Source organism: Manis pentadactyla, chromosome 4, assembly GCF_030020395.1.
Source record: "Manis pentadactyla isolate mManPen7 chromosome 4, mManPen7.hap1, whole genome shotgun sequence".
Classification (NCBI taxonomy): domain Eukaryota; kingdom Metazoa; phylum Chordata; class Mammalia; order Pholidota; family Manidae; genus Manis; species Manis pentadactyla.
In genome coordinates, this window is record NC_080022.1 from 128,510,938 (window position 1) to 128,534,348 (window position 23,411).

The following is a 23,411-nucleotide window of genomic DNA, read 5'->3' on the forward strand; positions in this document are numbered from 1 at the left end:
GGCAGAGTACGTGTGATTCACAAGTATTTTACAAAGATGTCACACATTATTATTCATAAATTAGAGTAATCTGAGGTTTTACTTTCTTGTACTATTTCAATCACTTTTAGTATCAAGCTTACTACATAAGAAAAGGTCTTAAGAAGTCCTAGAGGAAGGGAGTCTATGTATTTCTGTGATTCTAGAATTTTCAAAATTGATTGATTATAAAATCTGCTTCTTATATTACTTGTTGATATTCAGTTAAAAGTCAAATGACAGGGAGGAAATATTTACAACATATATACCAGGGATACCAAGGGATTAATAGTAGAAATGATAAAGAAAAACAATAAATCAATAAGAAAAGGGAGACCACCTAAAAGAAAATGGATGAAGACTCTGAACAACAGAGAAAAGAAGGAATATAAATAGCTGAAAAGATGACCAGTCTCATTAGAATGAAACCACTTATAAATTTTTAAAGATGAATAATGTTTTGCTCTCTTCTTGAGGAAAATTGAAGTGATTGAAAATATCTAACGTTGGCGAGGATGCAAGAAAAACAGTATTCATAACTTACAAACAAGAATAACCACTCTTGACAGATGTTGGGCATTATTTATAAAAAAAGGAGCACATTGTTTATATGCATTTCCTATTGCTTCTGTAACAAGTTACCACACATTTAGTGGCTTAAAACAACATACATTTATTATCCTACTGTTCTGGAGGTCAAAAATCCTACCCTTAAGGTGTGTTGGTGGGCTAGTTACTTCCAGAGGCTGTTGGGGAGAATATGGTCCTTGCCTTTTCTAGCCTCTAAAGGTTGGTTTCATCCTTTGGCTCATGGCCCTACATTGCATCACCTGCCCCCACGCCCAGCCTGCTTCTGTTATTATGTCATCTTCTTCTTTTGACATTCTCATCTCCCTCTTTTAAGAACCCTTGTGATTGCATTTAGGGCCCACCTGATAATCCAGGATAACCTCCCATCTCAAGACCTTGAACTTGATCCCACTTACAAAGTCATTTTTGCCATATGAGGTAAAATGCACAGGTTCCAGAGATTAGGATGTGCATCTCTTTGCAGGTGGAGGAAGCATTCTTCAGCCTGCCATGTTATTCTATCAAGCAATGCACTTCTCACGGGACCCAGATAAATATTTGCACCTATGTAATAATGATGTATGTACAAGGCTTTTTGTACTGGAAAAAAAAAAACAAATTAAACACTCAACAATGGATAGCTAAATAGAATACAATTATTGCATAGGATATTGTAAGCATTAATAAACAAGGTATCAATGTATTATACTGGCATTAAATGGTCTCATTTTATGCGGGAGAGTAAGTTTGCATTATCTGCTTGTATTTAAAATATGATATGTTTTATATGTGTGGTTGCACAAATATAAGGGCATAAAAACACTGCAGGAATAGAGACACTTCAAATGACTCCTCAAGAGTTCCTTCTTGGGAAAGAACTAGGGCTGGAGTGGAAAGTAGTGCCTTTATACTTTACCCTGTATATTTTATACTATTTGAATTATTTCTAATGGTGAAAATGTCATTATATGTTATTTGTATAATAAAAAAATAAGTTCTCTGTAAAAAATGCATAGGAAATAAACAGAAAATACCACGTAACTATGTAGGGAGAAAAAGGGCCATGAAATTGCAAACAAAACCCTTCCTTAAGTAAGGCAGGAAAAGTCATCCTGGATTTCTTTCAGTTTAGCAATAAAAGTGAAATAAAACTGTCAAAGCAGAGACTTAAAATGTGCACAGATTTACTACCATGCTCTGATTTACAGGTGTTCTTTATGTATTAACTAAAGATTTATTGTTATTGTTAACTTTGAAAATGATGAGAAAATGGGGAAGTGAGCCTTAGATACCATAGTCCTGTAAGCTCAGAAGGGTTTGGAGATACTCCAGAAGTTTCCTGGGCTCATGATGCAGTACTTACCACATGAGCTACAGTCTGATCCACTTCATCAGGTGGGCGGTGGGCGAAATGAGTGAGGGGATCAGAAGGTACAAACTTCCTGCTGTGTAATACATAAGTCCTGGGGATGTAATCAATGTGTGGTGACTATAGTTAATAATACTATATCATGTATCTGAAAGTTGTCAAGAGAGTAGATCTTAAAAGTTCTCATTACAAGAAAAAACTGCAACTATGTGTGGATGGATGTTAGGTAGACTAATGGTGGTCATTTCACAATGTTGAATCATTAGGCTGCACACCTGAAACTTATGTTATATATCAATTATATCTAAAAAAAAAGTGCTGTGTGAGACCCACTGATGGGTTACAATTTGATCAGTGCACCACACTCATCTCCACACAACCTTTGGAGGCACCCACCTGTGTACCCACAGTTCAGCCACACCACACCCTTGCATGCCTCCATGAGTTCACAAACATCACGCCTTTCTGGAATAGTCTTTTCTTTCTTCTGCTCCTTCTAGTAAGATGCTCATCCTTATACTCTTTGCCTCATGGACTTTATCTTCCTAGTTCCCACCTGGCCAGGCAGTTAGTCATGCTCTCCTCTGTACTCTCAAGCCACTGATATTTTCAACTTTTTATGTCTGTTAACATAATAAATACACAGTTTAAAAACTCTAGTAGAGCTAAAAGACTTAGAACAAAGCACTTGGCCACTACAGTCCAACACCAGCTCTCCAGAAGCCACTGCTTACAATTTCTTCCATCATCACTTCTAGATTTCTCTCCTTATTCATAAAGAACATGCTTATGCTGTTAGTGTTTTTTCATTTTAGACATTATCAAGTGAATACCTACTAATAATTAGTTAGTTTATTGCCCTCTTTTCCTTTCTAATGGTCCCCCTCTGATTAGGGTTATATCAAATTTTTAGTGAAATTAATGTTCAGCATGTACATGATTATGATTATAAATATCATTGACCTTCTTTCTTGTATACTGACATTTTTTTCTGAGATTAATAAATAATTTTATTATTTGTTTTCCAATAAAGTAACTTTTAGGCAAACACCAGACAGAAGAAGAGGAGAGAGTCATACTTGGGGGCAGGGCATTCCACACAGAAGCAAGGCAATTGCTTGCTCAAAGGCCCTGGGCTGGTACTGTACCAGGGCCATTTGAGACATGAGGTCAGCAGGGGTGGAGAAGTGCTGACAAGAGGCAGAGTAGTAACTGATGTAATAGAGGTGGACCGGGAAAGGTCACGTAGGGCTTTGCAAGCCATGGTGTGGACTTTGGTCCTTAGTCTGAACATGGTGGGAAGCCAGTGGAAGATTCTGAACGGAGGGATGACATGGTCTAACAGCTGCTTCAAAAAGATTATTCAGATGGCTGTATTGAACAAGGACAGACTTGAGCAAGGGTGGAAACAGAGAGGCAAAATAAAAAACTATTGCAATAGTCCAGGGAAGAGATGATAATGGACAAGAGTGGTTGCAGTAGAAAAGATAGAAAGCATTTGAATTCTGGATATATTTTGAAGGCAGAATTGATAGGATTTGCCAGTAGATTCAATGGGAGTGTGAGATAAAGAGCGGATTAATTCCTATTCACCCCTTTCCACACAGCAGAGGAAAGAAACCGAGGGCTCTAGAAGCTGAGTCTCTTGTGCAGGCTGCACAGATGGTGAGAAGCCAGCGTGCCCCACTGCCAGGTGCACAGCAGGCACTCACGATGAATGAGGAACACTTTCTCTGCGGCAGAGGTGCCGGACTCTCAAACCCAGTGCTATCCCATCACTTCCATGAGTTACTTCTCTACAAATTTAGTTCTACCAATAACCAGTTAACTAACTAACCAGGCAATAAATGAACCCAAAACACTTATGGGTGTTTACTTTGCAACCAGTTTTGTGGGAAAAAAAGTGATAACTCTGGTTATGATGACATAACAACACTGAGTGGCTATTACCTGTTTGCTACTTTTCATGCAGCATCTCATTTAATTGGCATCACAACCTAATAGGGACTAGATTACTGTTACCTCCATGCATAGATGAGGAAATGGAGGCTCAGAGAAGAGAAATTCCTTCCCAGGGCCACACAGAGTAAACAGTACAGCCAGTCTCCTGTCTCAGGCATCCTAGAAAATATAATCTCTGTGTCAAGACATCTTACAGAAGACATTAGTCTTATTGGCAGGAAATGACCAGTAAAACTTCATGAGCATGCATTAATAAAGTTGTCTCATGTGTTTTGTGCTCTGGAAATCAGAAAAGGGAGAGCTTGATCAAGAATATGTTTGATTTTGAAATATGAGTAGGTTTCAGGCAGAATGAAATGAAAGGAGAGGGATCCTAACTGACTGGGAAGGGGAGGGTAGTCTAATCAAAGGTCTAGAGGTTGGAATGGGTGACACTGTGAGGGATCAGGGGGAAGCCCAGTCTGGCTGCATCCACAGGTTCAGGCTGAGAGGTGGCAGCATAGCTGGGATACACCTCCATTTCTTGGCCTCCCCACAGATACCCTAAAACCCCTAGAGGAGAAATCTTGTGTTTTCTATTGATGTAGGGTATAGCCCAGTTGAGTCCTTTCTAGGTCGTATGTGCTCTTATTTTTAGGGTGCCTACCACCCTTCCTCATGAACACTAAAATGCACACATATCTCACATTAAATACAACTGTTATGTAACTATATGCAACAGGATTTTACAGAGTTCCTGGTTCAGTGCCAAAGTTGCTGAGGTGCTAAGCCAATAGCTGCTGCCTTCCAAAGTGAGGTATGAGATGGCAGAACTAATAAAATCAGGGTTCAGAAGCCCAGTGCTTCTGACTCTTCAACACTTCACCTGCTTTGAGGGGATTAAAGAGTCAGGGCGTTGGAGATGAAGAAGGAATTTCTAGTAGGAACTGTTGGTGAGTCCCACTCTCTGCCTTTGAGGGAGGATGTGGGGCATCTGCCACTTTTGCATCAAGTCTAGAGGGACCACTTGGGGACCTTACATGTTTTTGCTTTGAGTATCACAGTAGACTGAGGTCTAACTTATACCCCAGACATGAACAGTCCATGAGAATAGCTGGTTGCTTCCAAATGTGGAGCTCGGGTGTTAGCTGCATGGGTGGCCAATGCTCTCAGGGTGTGCCTGGGGAAAAGAGGCACAGGGTTCTTGCATGGACCAGAGGTGAGGTGCTTACACAGCACAGCTGGCAATAGGTTGTCTGAGGCCTTGACCGAGTGGTTTGGGTGAAAGGGCAAGTGCATTATCAGACTCTCAGGAGAAGGAGGAGAAAGCCAGCTGCAGGGGAGGGATCCCAGTGCATGATGGGAGGTCTTCAGAGGACCTAGCAAGTGGTCTGGGAGAGAAAGGGTCAGCTTCTCAGTCTGTCTGCGCCTTTTTCATCCTCTCTCCCTTTGCCCCTCAGCCATTGCTACACAAATGGAAAAGAAGCCTAATTATGGAAAACAATAAAAGGAAGCAGCAGCTAGCCTCATGTCCCCTTCCTCCAGTCACACACAGACACACACAAACTAAATATAACAATCAAAACAAAATTGCCTTATGAATACATTTCCAAAGTCAGGTTTGTTCCACCAAATGGTTATGCATGTGACTTGAATTTAGTTGATGCAGTTACATGTTGCTGACAATTGAATACTTGCTAATTTTGATTTTGTAGATTTTTTTTTCATTTTTTGGAGCCAACACCTCATTTAAGTCTCATCATCTTAAACATTTTCACAGGGCTTTAAAAGGCTCATGTCCAATAGTACATAGCACAAAAAATGACCCTGAGATGTAGAGCTTCAAGATCTCTGGGCATGGAGTCTGAAGATGTGAGTTCAAGTCCAGCCCTAATATTGAGGTTTGTGACTGCAGGTAAGTCAGTCCTCCTTCCTATCTGGGTCCTGGCTTCATCAGTGAGGTAAGGGGTCTGGCCTGGTTGGCCTCTCCTGTCCTGATTGGCTCTAAGGCTCACATCTCTGGGATTTCATTGGTAGCTCATCGGTCCTGAGATACAGTCAGCTTAAATAAATGTTTGTTTGCTTAATGAATAAACCAGGGGCAGCTAGATCCCGCCCTAAGTCGCCCCAACTTTGTCCTTGTATCAAAGACACTGAGGTGTCTTTGGGTCCGACAAGGAGTCTGCTCTGCACTGAGGGGTAAACACACTTGGCAGATGGTTCCCCTACCTTGTTGAGGGTGTTGAGGGCTGCCTGGGCTGCTGTGAGCACTGGCTCTGCTTTGGCCAGGTCTTCCTCACAGCCTTTCTGCTTCTGTTGCACCTCCAGCATGATGAGGGCCACCTTCCGCTCCTCCTCGTCCGCGATGGCTTTCTCTTTGCTCACCTTGCCAGTCTCAACGCCCATCACCTGAATCAGCCTGTCTGCATCTTCATTCTTCTGCTTTAGCTCTACTTCCTGGGTGGCCAGCTTGGCTTTCAGATCATCCACCTGCAGCAGAGAGGCAATGGGCTTACTGCGGGTAGAAGGACTTGGAACACGGTCTTGGGGATCTGACCCTGCAGAGCAGAGTGCCAACTCCTGAGGTCAAGGTGCAAGGCTAAGCTTTCACCTGGGACCAGGCTCCCTGACCTGGGAGAGGAAAGGAACACTGGCCTCTCTCTTCCTTCCCCTCTATAGCACCTGCGGTGCAAGTTCTAAGCAACACATGATCTGACCTTTCTTTCTTCTTGATGCCCAAAATGGCTTAGGCTGCTTCTCACTGATATTGGGTGCCTATGTCTTAGAAAATGTATTGTCCCTAACATAATACTCTACACATGGTGGAGTCTTAATACAAATCAGTCATCATTAAATTGAAATTGGCCAATGTGGAGTGTACTAAGAATTTAGCATACTATAAAATGTGAGGGTCTACTGAGCATCCTGAGAGACTGACTATATGAACCTACAGTGGCCAGGCCATATGTAAAAGTAGAACTCTGACCTGCAGCTTGCAACAACATGTCCAGAAAACCAACCTATTATCTACAGCAGACAATTCAGGGAGACAATAACCTGTATAACAGCTGGCCCCAAATGGCCAGGATTTGATTAGTAACTGGCAGCTTCCTTAATTTTTGTCCCTGCATCCAATTTAGGATGAACCAGAGAATGTCAAACATGTACCCCTTTCTGATCACACGGGATGCCCCACTTCTAGTTAGCCTGCCTCCAGTTCCTGCAGGCCAGCAGCCTCCATCAGGGCACATGCATGGCCTTTCATTCCTGCCCACTCTAAAGCCCTCCCCCTCTTCTCCCTGCCTTCAAGTTTCTGCAAAGTGCAAACGACGGTGGCTGACCTCCTTGTGAGGGCAATCTGAGTAAACAGCTTTTGTTTGCTCTCACTGGATTGGCCTTAGTTTATTTCCACAGTCCTCACAAGAAATACATGGACAGAGGCACAGCAAGGACAGCAAGAATCCTAATGGTCCAGACCAGCTGGGGTCCCCCATCCAATCTCTGTATTCATGTAAGTTTTGGAGGCAGTAATGAAGTGATGGAAATACCAAAAACAAGGAAACCTTCTATTTCTCTGATAGCTGGAGATGAAGAAATAGCCTCCTGTGCTTCACAGAGTGTGGTCCCTGCACCAACATCATCAGCATTCCCTGGGGACTTGACAGAAATGCAGAATGTCAGGCTCATCCTTGACCAACTGAATCAGAAGTTCTGGAGGTAGGGCCCATCAATCTGAATTTTAACAGTCCCACTGGCTGATTCTCATGCCTGCCTAGGTTTGAGAATCATTGGCCTAATATTTTGGCCCCGTCACATCCAGAGACCACTCAGATATATGTATATCTGGCAAGTGAAAAAGCCATTTGTATTTGCACTATGGTCCATAAACTTTACATTCCAGAATGACCTCTTGTCTCTCATTTCTCTGCAGTCTATTTCATGCAGCAACCAAAGATTACTTCAGAGCTCCAGACACACGTCAAACAGATTCAAATGCTTTACGATGCAAAATGCATAAAGGGGAAAATAAAACAGAGGCTTAGACGCTGCTGATAATTCCCTTTGCCTGGCAGACCAAAAGAAAAGAATCAGAAAGTGAAAAGAAAAGAGAATGCTCTTTAATTTGGTGTATTCATAGAAACTGGAGACTTTGCATTAACCTCAAATGGAGGCCTGCTCCCTAGAACACATTTTATATTCCCATGTGGGGAGGTTAATCCATTTCCATCTCCTGTTGTTCAGCTGCAGGGAGTTATTTCTACAAGGACAAAGATGCAATTGTAAATCAAAATGATTGAACCACATAATCACTCCCGTCAGCAAACACACCAGTTACTTTTTGTTCCTTTTTAAATCTTGGGAGATTTGAGAAAATTGAAGTGGGTTTTCTTTTATTGTTATCGTTTTTTTTGATGATTGCAGATATGGCTTATGACCTCGGGCCCAAGGTAAATAACCACCGGCACCAGGAATAGGGCTTTATAGCTTTTATGCCATGTCATGGAGTGACATTTGGGTCCCACCAGTCAGAATTAGGCTGCTCCCCACAAAGCGGAGCATAGGGCATAACAGGTTCATTTTATGGCTCTTTTGCTATAGAACAGGAAATTGAAATAGGTTGCTTTAGAATTGTTTCTTCTCTCTTCCCCTTATTTAAAGCAATCAAGCCACTCTTTGGATTTCTTCTTATGTGGACACTTTCATGCCCAGATAGGAAGACTAAGAGAGGGAGAGAGCCACAGACACTGAGGAAAGCCTTTCCCTCAGTCTTCCCAGCCCAGTGAATGTTGACCATGTGAGGCAGGCGTGGAGATGTCCACTGAGTGGGTGACCACAGAGTAGAGCCTTCCTTCTTCAAGGACCAGGCTCATGATGCTAAAGAGAGAGGCCAAGCTTCTAAAGACCCTCTCCCCAGAGCTCCAGAAGAAGGGCAGAAAACCCAGGGTGAGCATCACCAACAGACACTCCACTGAGGCCTGGAGGTCTAGAGATAGGCTCCTTCTCGACTTGGAATCTTTCCACTCACCCAACAACTTCTGGTATGAATTTTCATGTCAGGGAGGCTTTCCTCTTGGGTAGAGGCATTTCCCTTCTGTAGTAGTCATCTGCTATGCTCGCCTGCTTAATAAAAACTTCTCATCTCTGCTCTGGTAACATAGTCTGACTTTACTTTGGAGGACATTCCCTTCCCATGTCCTCATGATTGGTGGGGCTGACTCCAGTGGTTGTCATTTGATCCTGGCTTGGCCAATGAGCATATCCAAGTCACAGAGATCAGTTCAACCCCAAGCAAACCACTGACCAAAGAGGCCAGTCAGAGCCACTGACCATTCACCCAGGAACTTGGCTGAGAACACCAGGGAAGAGGCACTTCATGCACTAGAATCTAAGACTGAGGATGTCAGGACCACGGGGGTTGCTTGCCTGAGCAGGGACATCAAGTGAGTATCTAGTCCAGCTTTGTCCAAACTAAGCTCTATCTCTCAGTTTTCAGTTATAGAAATCAATTCATTTTATTTTGTTTTGTTTCAGCTAAACCAACTTCAGTTGGATCTTGGTCAGTTGCCATCAAAAGGATCCTGAGAAACATATCATATAATCATACATTTTTCTCTCTCCCTCTCATGTTCTCTCCTCTCCTCAGTCTTTCCTTCCCTTCCTCTTCTCTCCTGTATCCTCCCCTCCTGATCTGAAATTGACCTGGGGAATTGGGAGGACTCTCCATGAACTATGTGCAGATGCAGACAGATTCACCTAAAGGTATAAAAGGCTTCTCAAGAAGAGATCACCTAACAACCAGGCTTTTCTGTCAGAGATCACCTTATAACCAGGCTTCTCCTTATTAGAGATCACTAACCGCTAGGCTTCTCCATCAAACAGGCGTCCTGTCAGAGGTAACCTAACAACTAGGCTTCTCCTATTAGAGGCTATCTAACAACCATGCTTCTCTATCAGAGGTCACCAAACAATCAGGCTTCTCCATTAGAGATCACTTAATAACCAGGCTTCTACACTAGAGATCACATAACAACCAGTCAGAGATCACCTAACAACCAAGCTTCTCGGTCAGAGGTCACCTAACAACCATGTTGCTCTGTCAGAGGACACCTAATAACCAGGCTTCTCCGACAGAGGTCAGTTAACAACCACACTTCTCCGTCAGAGGTTAACAAAACAACCAGGCTTCTCCATTAGAGGTCACCTAACAAGCACACTTCTCCATCAGAGGTCACACCTAACAACGATGCTTCTCCATCAGAGATCACCTAACAACCAGGCTTCTCTGTCAGAGGTGACATAAAAACCACGCTTCTCTGTCAGAGGTTACTTAAAAACACGGCTTCTCTGTCAGAGATGACCTACCAACAAGTCTTCTGTATTAGAGATCACCTAACAACCAGGATTTTCCTTATTTGACACCATCTAACAACCAGGATTATCCATAAGAGGTCATCTAAAAACCATGCTTCTCCATCAGAGGTCACCTAACAGACAGGCTTCTCCTTATTAGATATCAGCTCACAACCAGGCTTCTCCTTATTAGAGAACACATAACAACCAGGCTTCTCCATTAGAGATCATCTAACAACCAGTCCTCTCTCTCAGAGATAACCAAACAATCAAGCTTCGGTGTCAGAGGTCTCCTAACAACCAGGATTCTCAGTAAGGGGTCAAATAACAAACACGCATCTCCATCAGAGTTCACCTAACAACCTTGCTTCTCCAACAAGGTCACTGAAGAAACAGGCTTCGCCATCAGAGGTCACCTAACAACCATGATGCATAATCAGAGGTCACCTACAAACGAAACTTCTCTGTCAGAGGTCACATAACAATGAGGTTTCTCTGTGAGAAGTCATCAAACAAGCAGGCTCCTCCATTAGAGATCACCTCATAACCAGGTTTCTCAAATATAGATCACCTAACAACCAGTCCTGTCCATATCACATCACCTAACAACCAAGCTTCACTGTGAGAGTTAAACTAATAACTATGCTTCTCCATCAGATGTCATGTAACAAACAGGCTTCTCTGTCAGACGTCATCCAACACCAGGCATCTCTGTCAGAGGTCACCTACCAACCAGTCTTCTCTGTCAGGGACAACCTAATAAGCTTCTAAGTAAGAGATGTCTTAACTACCAGCATTCTCTGTCAGAGGTTACCTAACAACCAGGCTTCTCCATCAGAGGTCAATTTAAAACCATGCTTCTCTGTCAGAGATCACCTAACAACCAAGCTTCTCTATCAGTGGTCAAGTAGCAAACAGGTTTCTCTGTCACACATCATGTGACAAGACTTCTCTGTCACAGGACATCTAACAAGCGTTCCGCTGATTACAGATCACCTAAATATCAGTCTTCCCTATAACACGTGTCCTAACAACCATGCCACTCTGTCAGAGAAAACTTGATAACCAGGCTTCTCTGTCAGATGTCACCTAACAATCAGTCTTCCCTGTCAGAGGTCACCTACCAGGCTTATCCTAATTACACATCACCTCAGAACAAGTTTTCCCCTTATTAGCGATCACCGAACAACCAGGCTTCTCTTTATGAGGTCACCTGAAAACCATGCTTCTCTGTCTGAGATCACCTAACAACCAAGCTTCTCTGTCAGTGGTCATGTAACAAGCAGGGTTCTCTTTCAGACATCACCTAAGAAGACTTCTCCATCAGAGGTCATCTAACAATAAGCTTTCCACTGAATACAGATCACCTAACAGTCAGGCTTCCCTATAAGAGGGGACTGAACAACCATGCTACTGTGACAGAGATAACCTGATACCCAGGCTTCTCTGTCAGATGTCACCTACCAACCAATCTTCTCTGTCAGAGACTACGTAACACTCAAGCTTCTCCGTCCAAAGTCACCTAATAAACAGGATTCTCTTTCAGAGGTCAGCTAACAAACAGGCTTCTCCGTAAGTCCTCACCTAACGAACAGTGTTCTCCTTATTAGATCACACAACAACCAATGTTCTCTTTATGAGTTCACCTCCCAACCAGTCTTCTCTGTCAGAGACAAACTAATAATCAAGCTTCTATTTAAGAGCTCTCTAAACAACCAGCCTTCTCGGTCACAGTTTACCTTACATCCAGGCTTATCCATCAGAGGTCACCTTAAAATCATGCTTCTCTGTCAGAGATCACCTAACAAACAAGCTTCTCTGTCAGTGATCATGTAACAAATAGGTTTCTGTGTCAGACATCTCCTAACCAGACACCTCTCTCAGACGTTATCTAACAACAAACCTTCCACTGATTACAGATCACCTAACAGTCAGTCTTCCCTATAAGAAGTGACTGAACAACCATGCTTCTGTGTCAGAGATAACCTGATACCCAGGCTCCTCTGTCAGATGTCACCTAACAATCAGTCTTCTCTGTCACATGTGAGCTAGCAGGCTTATCCTCATTAGAGATCACATCACAACCAGCTTTCCCCTTATTAGAGATCACCTGACAACCAGATTTCTCTGTCAGAGAAAACCGAACAACCCAGCTCCTCCTTATAAGAGATCACCGAACAACCAGTCTTCTCTTTATGAGGTCACCTACCAACCAGGCTTCACTGTCAGAGATTATGTAACAACCAAGCTTCTCCATCAGAAGTCACTTAACAAACAGGCTTCTCTTTCACAGGTCAGCTAACAACAAGGCTTCTCTGTAAGATCTCGCCTAAAAAACAGGCTTCTCCTTATTAGATCACCCAACAACCAGTCTTCTCTTTATGAGGTCACATAACAACCAGGCTTCTCTGTAAGAGCTCACGTAATAAACAGGCTTCCCATATTAGAGATCACTTAACAACCAGTCTTCTCTTTATGAGGTCACCTGCCAACAAGTCTTTTCTGTCACAAGACTGGAAGACAGACTTATCTTTCAGAGGTCACCTAACAACCAGGCGTTTCCTTATTAGATCACCCAACAACCCGTGTTCTCTTTATGAGTTCACCTACCAACCAGGCATCTCTGACAGAGACAACCTAATAATCAAGCTTCTATTTAAGAACTCTCTAAACAACCAGCCTTCTCTGCCACAGTTTAGATTACATCAAGGCTTCTCCATCAGAGGTCACCTTAAAACCATGCTTCTCTGTCAGAGATCACCTAACAAACAAGCTTCTCTGTCAGTGATCATGTAACAAATAGGTTTCTGTGTCAGACATCTCCTAACCAGACACCTCTCTCAGAGGTCATCTAACAACAAACCTTCCACTGATCACAGATCACCTAACAGTCAGTCTTCCCTATAAGAGGGGACTGAACAACCATGCTTCTGTGTCAGAGATAACCTGATACCCAGGCTCCTCAGTCAGATGTCGCCTAACAATCAGTCTTCTCTGTCACATGTGAGCTAGCAGGCTTATCCTCATTAGAGATCACATCACCACCAGGTTTCCCCTTATCAGAGATCATGTGAAAACCAGGCTTCTCTGTCAGAGTAAACCTAACAACCCAGCTCCTCCTTACAAGAGATCAATGAACAACCAGGCTTCTCTTTGTGAGGTCACCCTCCAACCAAGCTTCACTGTCAGAGATTATGTAACAACCAAGCATCTCTGTCAGAAGTCACATAACAAACAGGCTTCTCTGTAAGAGCTCACATAATGAACAGGCTTCTCCTTATTAGAGATCACTTAACAACAAGTCTTCCCTTTATAAGGTCACCTACCAATGAGTCTTCTCTGTCAGAAGACTGGTAGGTAGACTTCTCTTTCAGAGGTCACCTAACAACCAGGCTTCTCGTTATTAGATCACCCAACAACCAGTGTTCTCTTTATGAGTTCACCTACGAACCAGTCTTCTCTGTCAGAGACAATCTAATAATCAAGCTTCTATTTAATAGATAGATGTCTTAACCTCCAGCATTCTCTGTCAGAGGTTACCTAACAACCAGGCTTCTCCATCAGAGGTCCACTTAAAACCATGCTTCTCTGAGAGAGATCACCTAACTACCAAGCTCATCAGTCAGTGGTCATGTAACAAAAAGGTTTCTCTGTCAGACATCACCTGACAAGACTTCTCTGTCTGAGGTCATCTAACAACAAGCATTCCTCTGATTACAGATCACATAAATGTCAGTCTTCCCGATAAGACTTGTCGTAACAACCATGCTTCAATGTTAGAGATGACCTGACAACGAGGCTTCTCTGTCAGATGTCACCTAACCATCAGTCTTTGCTGTCAGAGATCACCTACCAGGCTTATACTCATAACATGTCACCTCAGAACCAGTTTTCCTTTATTACAGATCACCTGATAACTAGGCTTGCAGTCAGAGAGAACCTAACAACCCAGCTCCTCCTTAATAGAGATCAATGAACAACAGGCTTCTCTTTAATAGGTCACCTATCAACCGGTCTTCTCTGTCAGAGACTACATAACAATCAAGCTTCTCCGTCAGAAGTCACCTAACAAACAGGCTTCTCTTTCAGAGGTCAGCTAACAAGGCTTCTCTGCAAGATCTCATCCTAAAAACAGGCTTCTCCTTATTAGATCACAAAACAACCAGTCTTCTCTTTATGAGGTCACATAACAACCAGGCTTCTCTGTAAGAGCTCACGTAATAAACAGGCTTCCCATATTAGAGATCACTCAACAACCAGTCTTCTCTTTATGAGGCCACCTGCCAACAAGTCTTTTCTGTCAGAAGACTGGAAGGCAGACTTCTCTTTCAGAGGTCACCTAACCACCAGGCTGCACTGTCAGAGATTATGTAAAAACGAAGCTTCTCTGTCAGAAGTCTCTTAACAAAAAAAGGCTTCTCTTTCAGAGGTCAGTAAACAACAAGGTTTCTCTGCAAGATCTCGCCTAACAAACAGGCTTCTCCTTATTAGATCACCCAACAACCAGTCTTGTCTTGTGACAGAGAAGAATGGTTAGTAGGTGACCTCATAAAGAGAAGACTGGTTGTTCAGTGATCTCTAATAAGGAGAAGCCTGTTTATTATGTGAGCTCTTACGGAGAAGCCTGGTTGTTAGGTGACCTCTGAAAGAGAAGACTGGTTGTTAGCTGATTTCTGTCACCTACAAACAAGTCTTCTCTGTCAGAAGACTGGAAGGCTGACTTCTCTTTTAGAGGTCACTTAACAATCAGGCTTTTCCTTATTAGATCACCCAACAAATAGTATTCTCTTTATGAGTTCACCTACCAACCAGGCTTCTCTGAGAGACAACCTAATAATTAAGCTTCTATTTAAGAGCTATCTTAACAACCTGCCTTCTCTGTCAGAGGATACCTAACAACCAGGCTTCTCCATCAGAGGTCACCTTAAAACCAAGCTTCTCTGTCAGTGTTCATGTAACAAACAGGTTTCTCTTTCAGACATCACCTAGCAAGACTTCTCTGTCAGAGGACATCTAACAAGAAGCCTTCCACTTATTACAGATCACCTAAATGTCAGTCTTCCCTATAACACGTGTCATAACAACCATGCTTCTCTGTGAGAGATGACCTGATAACGAGGCTTCTCTGTCAGATGTAACCTAACAATCTGTCTTCCCTGTCAGAAGTCACCTATCAGGCTTGTCCTCATTACAGGTCCCCTCAGAACCTGTTTTCCCTTATTACAGATCACCTGATAACCAGGCTTGTTGTCAGAGAAAACCAACAAACCAGCTCCTCCTTATTAGAGATAAACAAACAACCAGGCTTCTCTTTATGAGGTCACTTACCACCCAGTCTTCTCTGTCAGAGACTACGTAACAATCAAGCTTCTCCATCAGAAGTCACCTAAAAAGCAGGCTTCTCTTTCAGAGGTCACCTAAAAACCAGATTTCTCCATAAGTGCTCACCTAACAAACAGGCTTCTCCTTATAAGATCACACAACAACCAATGTTCTCTTTATGAGTTCACCTAAGAACCAGTCTTCTCTGTCAGAGACAACCTAATAATCAAGGTTCTATTTAAGAGCTCTCTAAACAACTGACCTTCTCTGTCAGAGTTTACCTTACATCCAGGCTTCTCCATCAGAGGTCACCTTAAAACCATGCTTCTCTGTCAGAGAACACCTAACAACCAAGCTTCTCTGTCAGTGGTCATGTAGCAAACAGGTTTCTCTGTCAGACATCACCTGACAAGACTTCTCTGTCAGAGGTCATCTAACAACAAGCCTTCCACTTATTACAGATCACCTAACAGTCAGTCTTCCCTATAAGACATGTTCTAACAACCATGCCTCTCTGTCAGAGACAACCTAATAATCATGCTTCTATTTAAGAGCTGTCTTAAAAAACAGACTTCTCTGTCAGCGGTTACCTTACAACCAGGCTTCTCCATCAGAGGTCACTTTAAAACCATGCTTCTCTGTCAGAGATCACCTTAACCCAAGCTTCTCTGTAAGTGGTCATGTAACAAACAGATTTCTCTGTTAGACATCACCTGACAAGGCTTCTCTGTCACAGGTCATCTAACAACAAGCCTTCCACTGTTTACAGATCACCTAACAGTCAGTCTTCCCTATAAGAGGTGACCTAACAACCATGCTACTCTGTCAGGGATAACCTGATAACCAGGCTTCTCTGTCAGATGTCACCTAACAATCAGTCTTCTCTGTCAGAGGTCACCTACCAGGCTTATCCTCAGTAAAAATCACCTCAGACAAGTTTTACCCTTATTAGAGATCACCTGACAACCAGGCTTCTCTGTCAGAGAAAACCGAACAACCCAGCTCCTCCTTATTAGATATCACTGAAAAACCAGGCTTCTCTTTATGAGGTTACCTACCAACCAGTCTTCTCTGTCAGAGACTATGTAACATTCAAGCTTCTCCATCAGAAATCAGCTAACAACCAGTCTTCTCTTTCAGAGGTCACCTAACAACCAGGCTTCTCCGTAAGAGCTCACATAATAAACAGGCTTCTCCTTATTAGAGATCACTGAACAACCAGTGTTCTCTTTATGAGGTCACCTACTAACCATTCTTCTCTGTCACAGATCATGTAATTATCAAGGTTGTATGTAAGAGCTGTCTTAACAACCATGTTTCTCTGTCAGAGATAACTTGATAACCAGGCTTCTCTGTCAGAGGTCACCTAACAGGCTTATTCTCATTACAGATCACATCACAACCAGGTTTCTCCTTATGAGAGTTCACCTGACAACCAGGCTTCTCTGAGAAAGAACATCTAACAACCGAGCTCCTCCTTATTAGAGATCACTGAACAACAAGCTCCTCCGTCACAAGTCACCTAACAACCAGGCTTCTCTTTCATAGGTCACCTATCAACCAGGTTCTCTGTAAGAGCTCGCCTAACAAACAGGCTTCTCCTTATAAGATCACCCAACAACCAGTCTCCTTTTTATGAGGTCACATAACAACCAGGCTTCTCTGAAAGAGCTCACATAATAAACAGGCTTCTCCTTACTGGAGATCACTTAACAACCAGTCTTCTCTTTACACGGTCACCTACCAACCAGTCTTTTCTGTCACAGATATCCTAATAATCAAGGTTGCATGTAAGAGCTGTCTTAATATCCAGGCTTCTCTGTCAGAGGTTACCTGACAAGGTTTCTCCATCAGAGGTCACCTTAAAACCATGCTTCTCTCTGTCAGAGATCACCTAACAACCAAGGTTCTCTGTCAGTGGTCATGTAACAAAGACGTTTCTCTGTCAGATGTCACTTAACAACAAGATTTCTCTGTCAGAGGTCATCTAACAAAAAGATGTCCACTTATTAGAGATCACCTAACAATCAGTCTTCCCTTTAAGAGGTGTCCTAACAACCATGCTTCTCTATCAGAGAAAACCTGATAACTAGGCTTCTGTAAGAGCTCGCCTAACAAACAGGCTTCTCCTTATTAGATCACCCAACAACGAGTCTTCTCTTTATAAGGTCACATAACAACCAGGATTCTCTGTTAGAGCTCTGTAAGAAACAGGTTTCTCTGTCAGACATCACCTAAGAAGACTTCTCTGTCAGTGGTCATCTAAGAACAAGCCTTCCACTGATTACAAATCACCTAATAGTCAGTCTTCCCTATAAGAGGTGACCAACCAACCATGCTTCTCTGTCAGAAATAAACTGATATCCAGGCTTCTCTGTCAGTTGTCACCTAACAATCAGTTTTCTCTGTCAGAGGTCACCTACCAGGCTTATCCTCATTAAAGATCACATCACAACCAGGTTTCTCCTTTTTAGAGATCACCTGACACCTAGATTTCTCTGTCAGAGAATATCTAACAACCCAGCTAATCCTGACTGGACATCACCGAATAACCAGGGTTCTCTTTATGAGGTCCCCTACCAACCATTCTTCACTCTCAGAGATTACGTAACAACCAAGCTTCTCTGTCCGAAGTCATCTAATAACCAGGCTTCTCTGTAATAGCTCACCTAACAAACAGGCTTCTCCTTGTTAGATCACCCAACAACCAGACTTCTCTTTATGAGGTCTCATAACAACCAGGCTTCTCTGTAAGAGGTCATGTAATAAACAGGCTTCTCCATCTTAGAGATTACTTAACAACCAGTGTTCTCTTTATGAGGTCACCTTCCAACCAGTCTTCTCTGTCAGACATAACCTAATAATCAAGCTTGTATGTCAGAGCTGTCTTAACAACCTGGCCTCTCTGTCAGAGGTTACCTGACAACCAGGCTTCTCCATCAGAGGTCACCAAAAACCAGGTTCCCTGTCAGAGATCACCTAACAACTAGGCTTCTCCTTATTAGAGTATACCGAACAAGCAGGCTTCTCCGTTTGAAATCACCTAATAAGAGGCTTTTGTTAGCGATCACCTAACCACCAGGTTTCTCCATTTCAGAGATCACCTAACAACCCGACTTCTCCTTATTAGAGGTCACCTAACAACCAGTCTTCCCTGTTAGAGATCACCTAACAACCAGGCTTTTCTGTTAGAGAGCACATAATAACCAATCTTCTCCTTACTAGAGATCCCTAAAAACACAAGAACAGACATTATGCTTTCTTCACTGTCTGCCCTAAGGCCAAAGGGCTGCATAAAGGAGAACTGTGTGCACTGCTCTGTGAAGTGTAGGAGTACCTTTCCCATTACTTGCTCCCTAGCAAGTGTGCTCTACACAGACTGATCAGCAATTCGCAAAGGATGAGTGAGTAGGAGGCAGACAGGAGCTGGTGGGGGTGAAGAATGTTCTGAGGGCCCTGTATGTTGGGGAAGACAGAAAGAGGAAGAGGTGGGAGGTATGGGAAAAAATCTGGTAGGACTTCATTCTGGATTCTACCTTATGCTACTCTCTAGAAGTTCAGAGATGGAAAGAAATGAAAAGTAAATGGAAGAGAAGATGCTTCCTTTCCACAACAAACATGTATAACAGGCAAACTGCTACTACCTGGACTGGGATCTATGTACCTCAACCTGTCCTGCGCTGTTCTGAGAAGGGGTTTTAGATATGACACAAATGGGAAGAGAGTAGTGTCTTAGATCATTGTTACATGCCATTTGTTGACAAACATCGAGTTTGAACAGATCTCACTGTGCCTGCAAGGAAATAAAGAAAACAGGAGGTATTTATATAAATACAGAACAAGGAAAGGAATAGCAGTATAAAAGAGGAAGAATAACATAGCTCTAGAAATGACTCATTAACCAGATCTACAAAAAACATGAAGAAAGCTGCTTGGCATCAACTGTAGAATGGTTTCTGTGATACCATTGCAGAAACACAGGCTGAAATAAAAAAGCAATAGGATGTGTTGGAAAGGGAAAAGGGGCAAGATGAGGAAGGGCTGATAGAATGGTAAAAATGTAATGGCATCATTAAAGTTGTCACTGAAAGCAGGAGAAGCAGTAGCAATATTACACACTATTAAATTAGTATTACTGAGGCTAAACTTGGAAAGCTCTCCTGGAATGTAGAGAACAAGGCCAAAGGGATGAAAACAATGAGTGAGAACATAATAGATACGGGGCACAGGGAACCCATCTAGAAGATCATTGCTCTGGGAGGAGAGGCCAGACCAGATGAACAATCCCAGATAATAGAAGAAGACTTACCCAAGCAGAAAAAATCTCTATGTATAGACTGCAAGAGCTCACTGCATCCCACAAAATGAATGAACTCATTTGGAAATAGTACATCTATGAACCAAGAAACTGAAGTGGGTAGAAAGGAGAAGTCAGAATAAGGAAGTTCAGTACAGAGTTATTCCAAAAGCAACATTCTTAGAAAATGACAGTAAGTGAAAGGCTTAGACATTGGCAAGACCATGTGATGTCCAAGAATTAAATTGATCAAAATCTTAGTTTCACTGTGCAGAAAGGTATGAAAGTTCACCATCTTAATGAGAGGCTGCTGCTGCTGGTAAACAGAGCACAAAATGGGGCCTTCAAGGGACCAGTGATATTTGATGGGCATAAGCAGGGGCAGAGAGGATGCTAGAATTGTCCCCAGTTCTCAAGGGAAGAATGAAAATTGACTAGAATAAACTCATCCCTTTGGAAGAGTTAGTAGAAAAATATAACAAGGTCAGGATGACAGGGGCCTACTTTTGATAGACAGCCACTTAGGAACAGATGAGGAGGTGCATAAGATCAGACAGGATTTGTTTAAGAAATTAGGTTCCAGTGGCTCTTTGATAGACCATATAGTAAGACACAAGAAACAACAACAAAAAATTGCTATCACTCTGCAACCATTTCTCCCAACCAGTCATCTTTTTTGGTTTTGAAGATGGAAGGGAAGTGGGTGGAGAGGAAAAGGAAGCAGCAGAAAGGGAGGAAATGGTGAAGAGGGAGAAAGGTGCTTCAGGGGATCGGGATTCTCGTGTCAGTGAAAGACAGCAGGGCAGACCACAGTCGAGGGCACACCCGGCTGCTGGGGGAGCTCAGCTGTAACTTTTGGTCCTGTTTCTCTGGAAGACCATGAATGATGTTGGGACCTTGGTTGTGATCCCTCCAGTTGTCTGGAAATGGGCAGCCCCCACTCCCCCTCGGCCCTCTGCAGGCAGCAGAGATTGACCGCTAAGGCTCACCTGGGCAGACGTGCTGTGGAGCTTCAGCAGCCCATTCTCCAGCCGCTCCATCTTGGACTTGAGCTCTTTCCCTTTGCTGTGCAGCAAGCTCTGGTAGAGTCTGATGAACTCCAGAAATGATTTGGGAGTAGTGTAGTTGTAGCGCTGCTCGTTGCTCAGGTAAGACTGGGACATTTGGTTGACACTTGTGTGGACAAAAGCCATGAACTTGCTGATTGACTGCTTGACCTTAGGCTGAAATCAAAGCAGGAAATAAAGGGATGGTCTGGCTGTGAAGACTGGAGCTGACGGCCTACCATGCTTGATAGTGTGGAAAAACTGAGCTCCAGCAACTCTGTCCAAGCCTGAGCTTGACCCCTGAAACTCTGAACACAGAATTCCTTGTGATCTGAGGTGGAGAGGATCTTGAGGAATGCCTCCTTTTCCCTCTCACCTCAATGCTCTCTGTGCTCTGCAAGAAGCGGAGGCTGACAGACTCCAGTGCCTGCTGAGGCCACTCATGGAACCAGTCGATGGCTGTGCAGTTCACAATGGCTGGGAACTTCCTGCTGCGGACCCTCAGCTTGTTCCCCACAGGGGAGAAACAGAGAGTCACCTGAGAAGTCAGAAGGGTGGGGAGAACCGAGAAGCTTTTCGAGAAGCATCCGCAGACAGACTGGCATCAGGCTTTTTATTTCCCAGGAAGCTGGGAAGCAAACTCAACAGCGAAAAAACATCTATAATTGCTAGTCAGTCTTATTAACAAAAAATTAACAATACTGAGACTGTGTGAGGCAAGAGGGAGGCCACTGCACAGGAAACAGATCAGAAGGGCACCCCTGCCTAGGTGCTCAGGCTGGAAGGCCACTGCACCCTTGCTGCCCACCCCCAGCACAGTCAGTGAGGACAGCTGTGTCCAAAATGGCAGCAGAGGCTTCCACAACCCATCACTGGCCCTGCCTACCCTGGACAGTAAACCCTCTGTACCTTCAGCTGTCGTCGGACCTGACCAATAAAGAACTTCCAGCAGTTCTCTCTGCTGTCAATCAGACCTTGGCTCTTGACTTCATTCCCCACATGGTTTATGATGTTCTCGACTTCATCATCAGAGTAGAGATCTGGGATCTCTCCTGGGAAGAAATGGAACACAGGTGGGCAGCTTTGGCATCTCCCCACATGGTACAATTGGACAAGAGAGGTTATCCAACCTTGGAAGACATGGCCTTTGATTTTTAGGCCACTCTTGCTGGTGAAACTGAATGGACACCATATGGACTCCAAACCCAGGGCTGGGGAATGATACATAAAAGAATGGAAAGATTTAACTATAAAATAGTAAAACCATAAAAATGATAGAAAAAATGAGGGGAATACTTTCATAAACTCTGAGTGAGGAAAGGCTTTCTAACTATAAATCAAAATTGGTATGCTTTAAAAGACAGATACATTTGATACATATAAATTGATAAATTATATGAAAAATATAAAGTTTATGTAAAAAATGACATAGACAAGGTATAACAATAGCAATAACAAAACCAAAAGAACCAATGAAGAAAATGCATGTTTTACAAAGAAGACATGCAAATGGACAACAGGTGCAGGAAACGGTGCTCGGCATCTCTAATCATCAGAGAAATGCAAATCAAACCACAATGAGGTAGCATCTCACACCAGTCAGGATGGCTGTCATCAAACAGACAAGAGCATATGAAGAAAGGGGGACCTTTTTACACTGTCAGTGGGAATGCAAAGGGTACAGCCACTATGGAAACCAGTATGGAAGCTCCTCAAGAAATTAAAATAGAACCACTAAGTGATTCAGCAATCCCATTTCTGGGTATATATCCAAAGGAAATTAAACCACAGCTCAGAGATTTCTGTATTCCCATGCTTCCTGAAGCATCATTATTCATGATAACCAAGGTGTGGAAACAATGTAAGTGTTCATCAGCAGATGAATGGATCAAGAAAATTATATATATACATATATGTGTAAAAAATATACATATACACATCCATATATGAAAAATACATGAACATTATTTAAAAGAAGGAAATCCTGTCATCTTCAGTAACAGGAATGAACCAGGAAGGCATTATGCTAAGTGAAGTAAGCCACACAGGGAAAGACAAATACTGCATGGCATCAGTTATATGTGGAATCTAAAAAAAAATCAAACTCATAGAAACAGAGAGTGGAAAGTGTTTGCCAGGGCCTGGAGGGGTGGAGTGGGAAATAGGGAGAGGTTGGTGAGAGGATACAAACTTTTCAGTTGTAAGATGAATAAAGTCTAAGGATCTAATGTATAACATGGTGACTATAGTTGATAGATAACACTACACTAACTTTGCTGAGAGAGTAGAACTTAGATGTTCTCATTCAAAAACGTTAAAAAAAGAAAGTATATGTATAACTTACATTGCAGTTAGATGGCTGATCTCCTTAAAATTTAAAGAAACTCTACAAATAAAGAAGATCAATACTTCAAAAGTGAGATATGGTAAAGGAAATGAAAGTGGAGTTCACAGTACAGGACATACAAATGCCCCTTAAACATGTGAACAAATGTTT

At 42.8% G+C, this 23,411-nt stretch overlaps 1 protein-coding gene across 1 annotated transcript in view; it reads right to left on the reverse strand.

Moving 5' to 3' along the window:
* LOC118931226 (dynein axonemal heavy chain 9-like) overlaps positions 1 to 23,411 on the reverse strand; it is a 349,376-nt gene that overhangs the window by 101,677 nt on the left and 224,288 nt on the right. Inside the window, 4 exon segments of the mRNA XM_057500855.1 lie at positions 6,128 to 6,388; positions 20,858 to 21,091; positions 21,291 to 21,452; positions 21,824 to 21,966. Coding sequence (XP_057356838.1) covers positions 6,128 to 6,388; positions 20,858 to 21,091; positions 21,291 to 21,452; positions 21,824 to 21,966 — 800 coding nt within the window.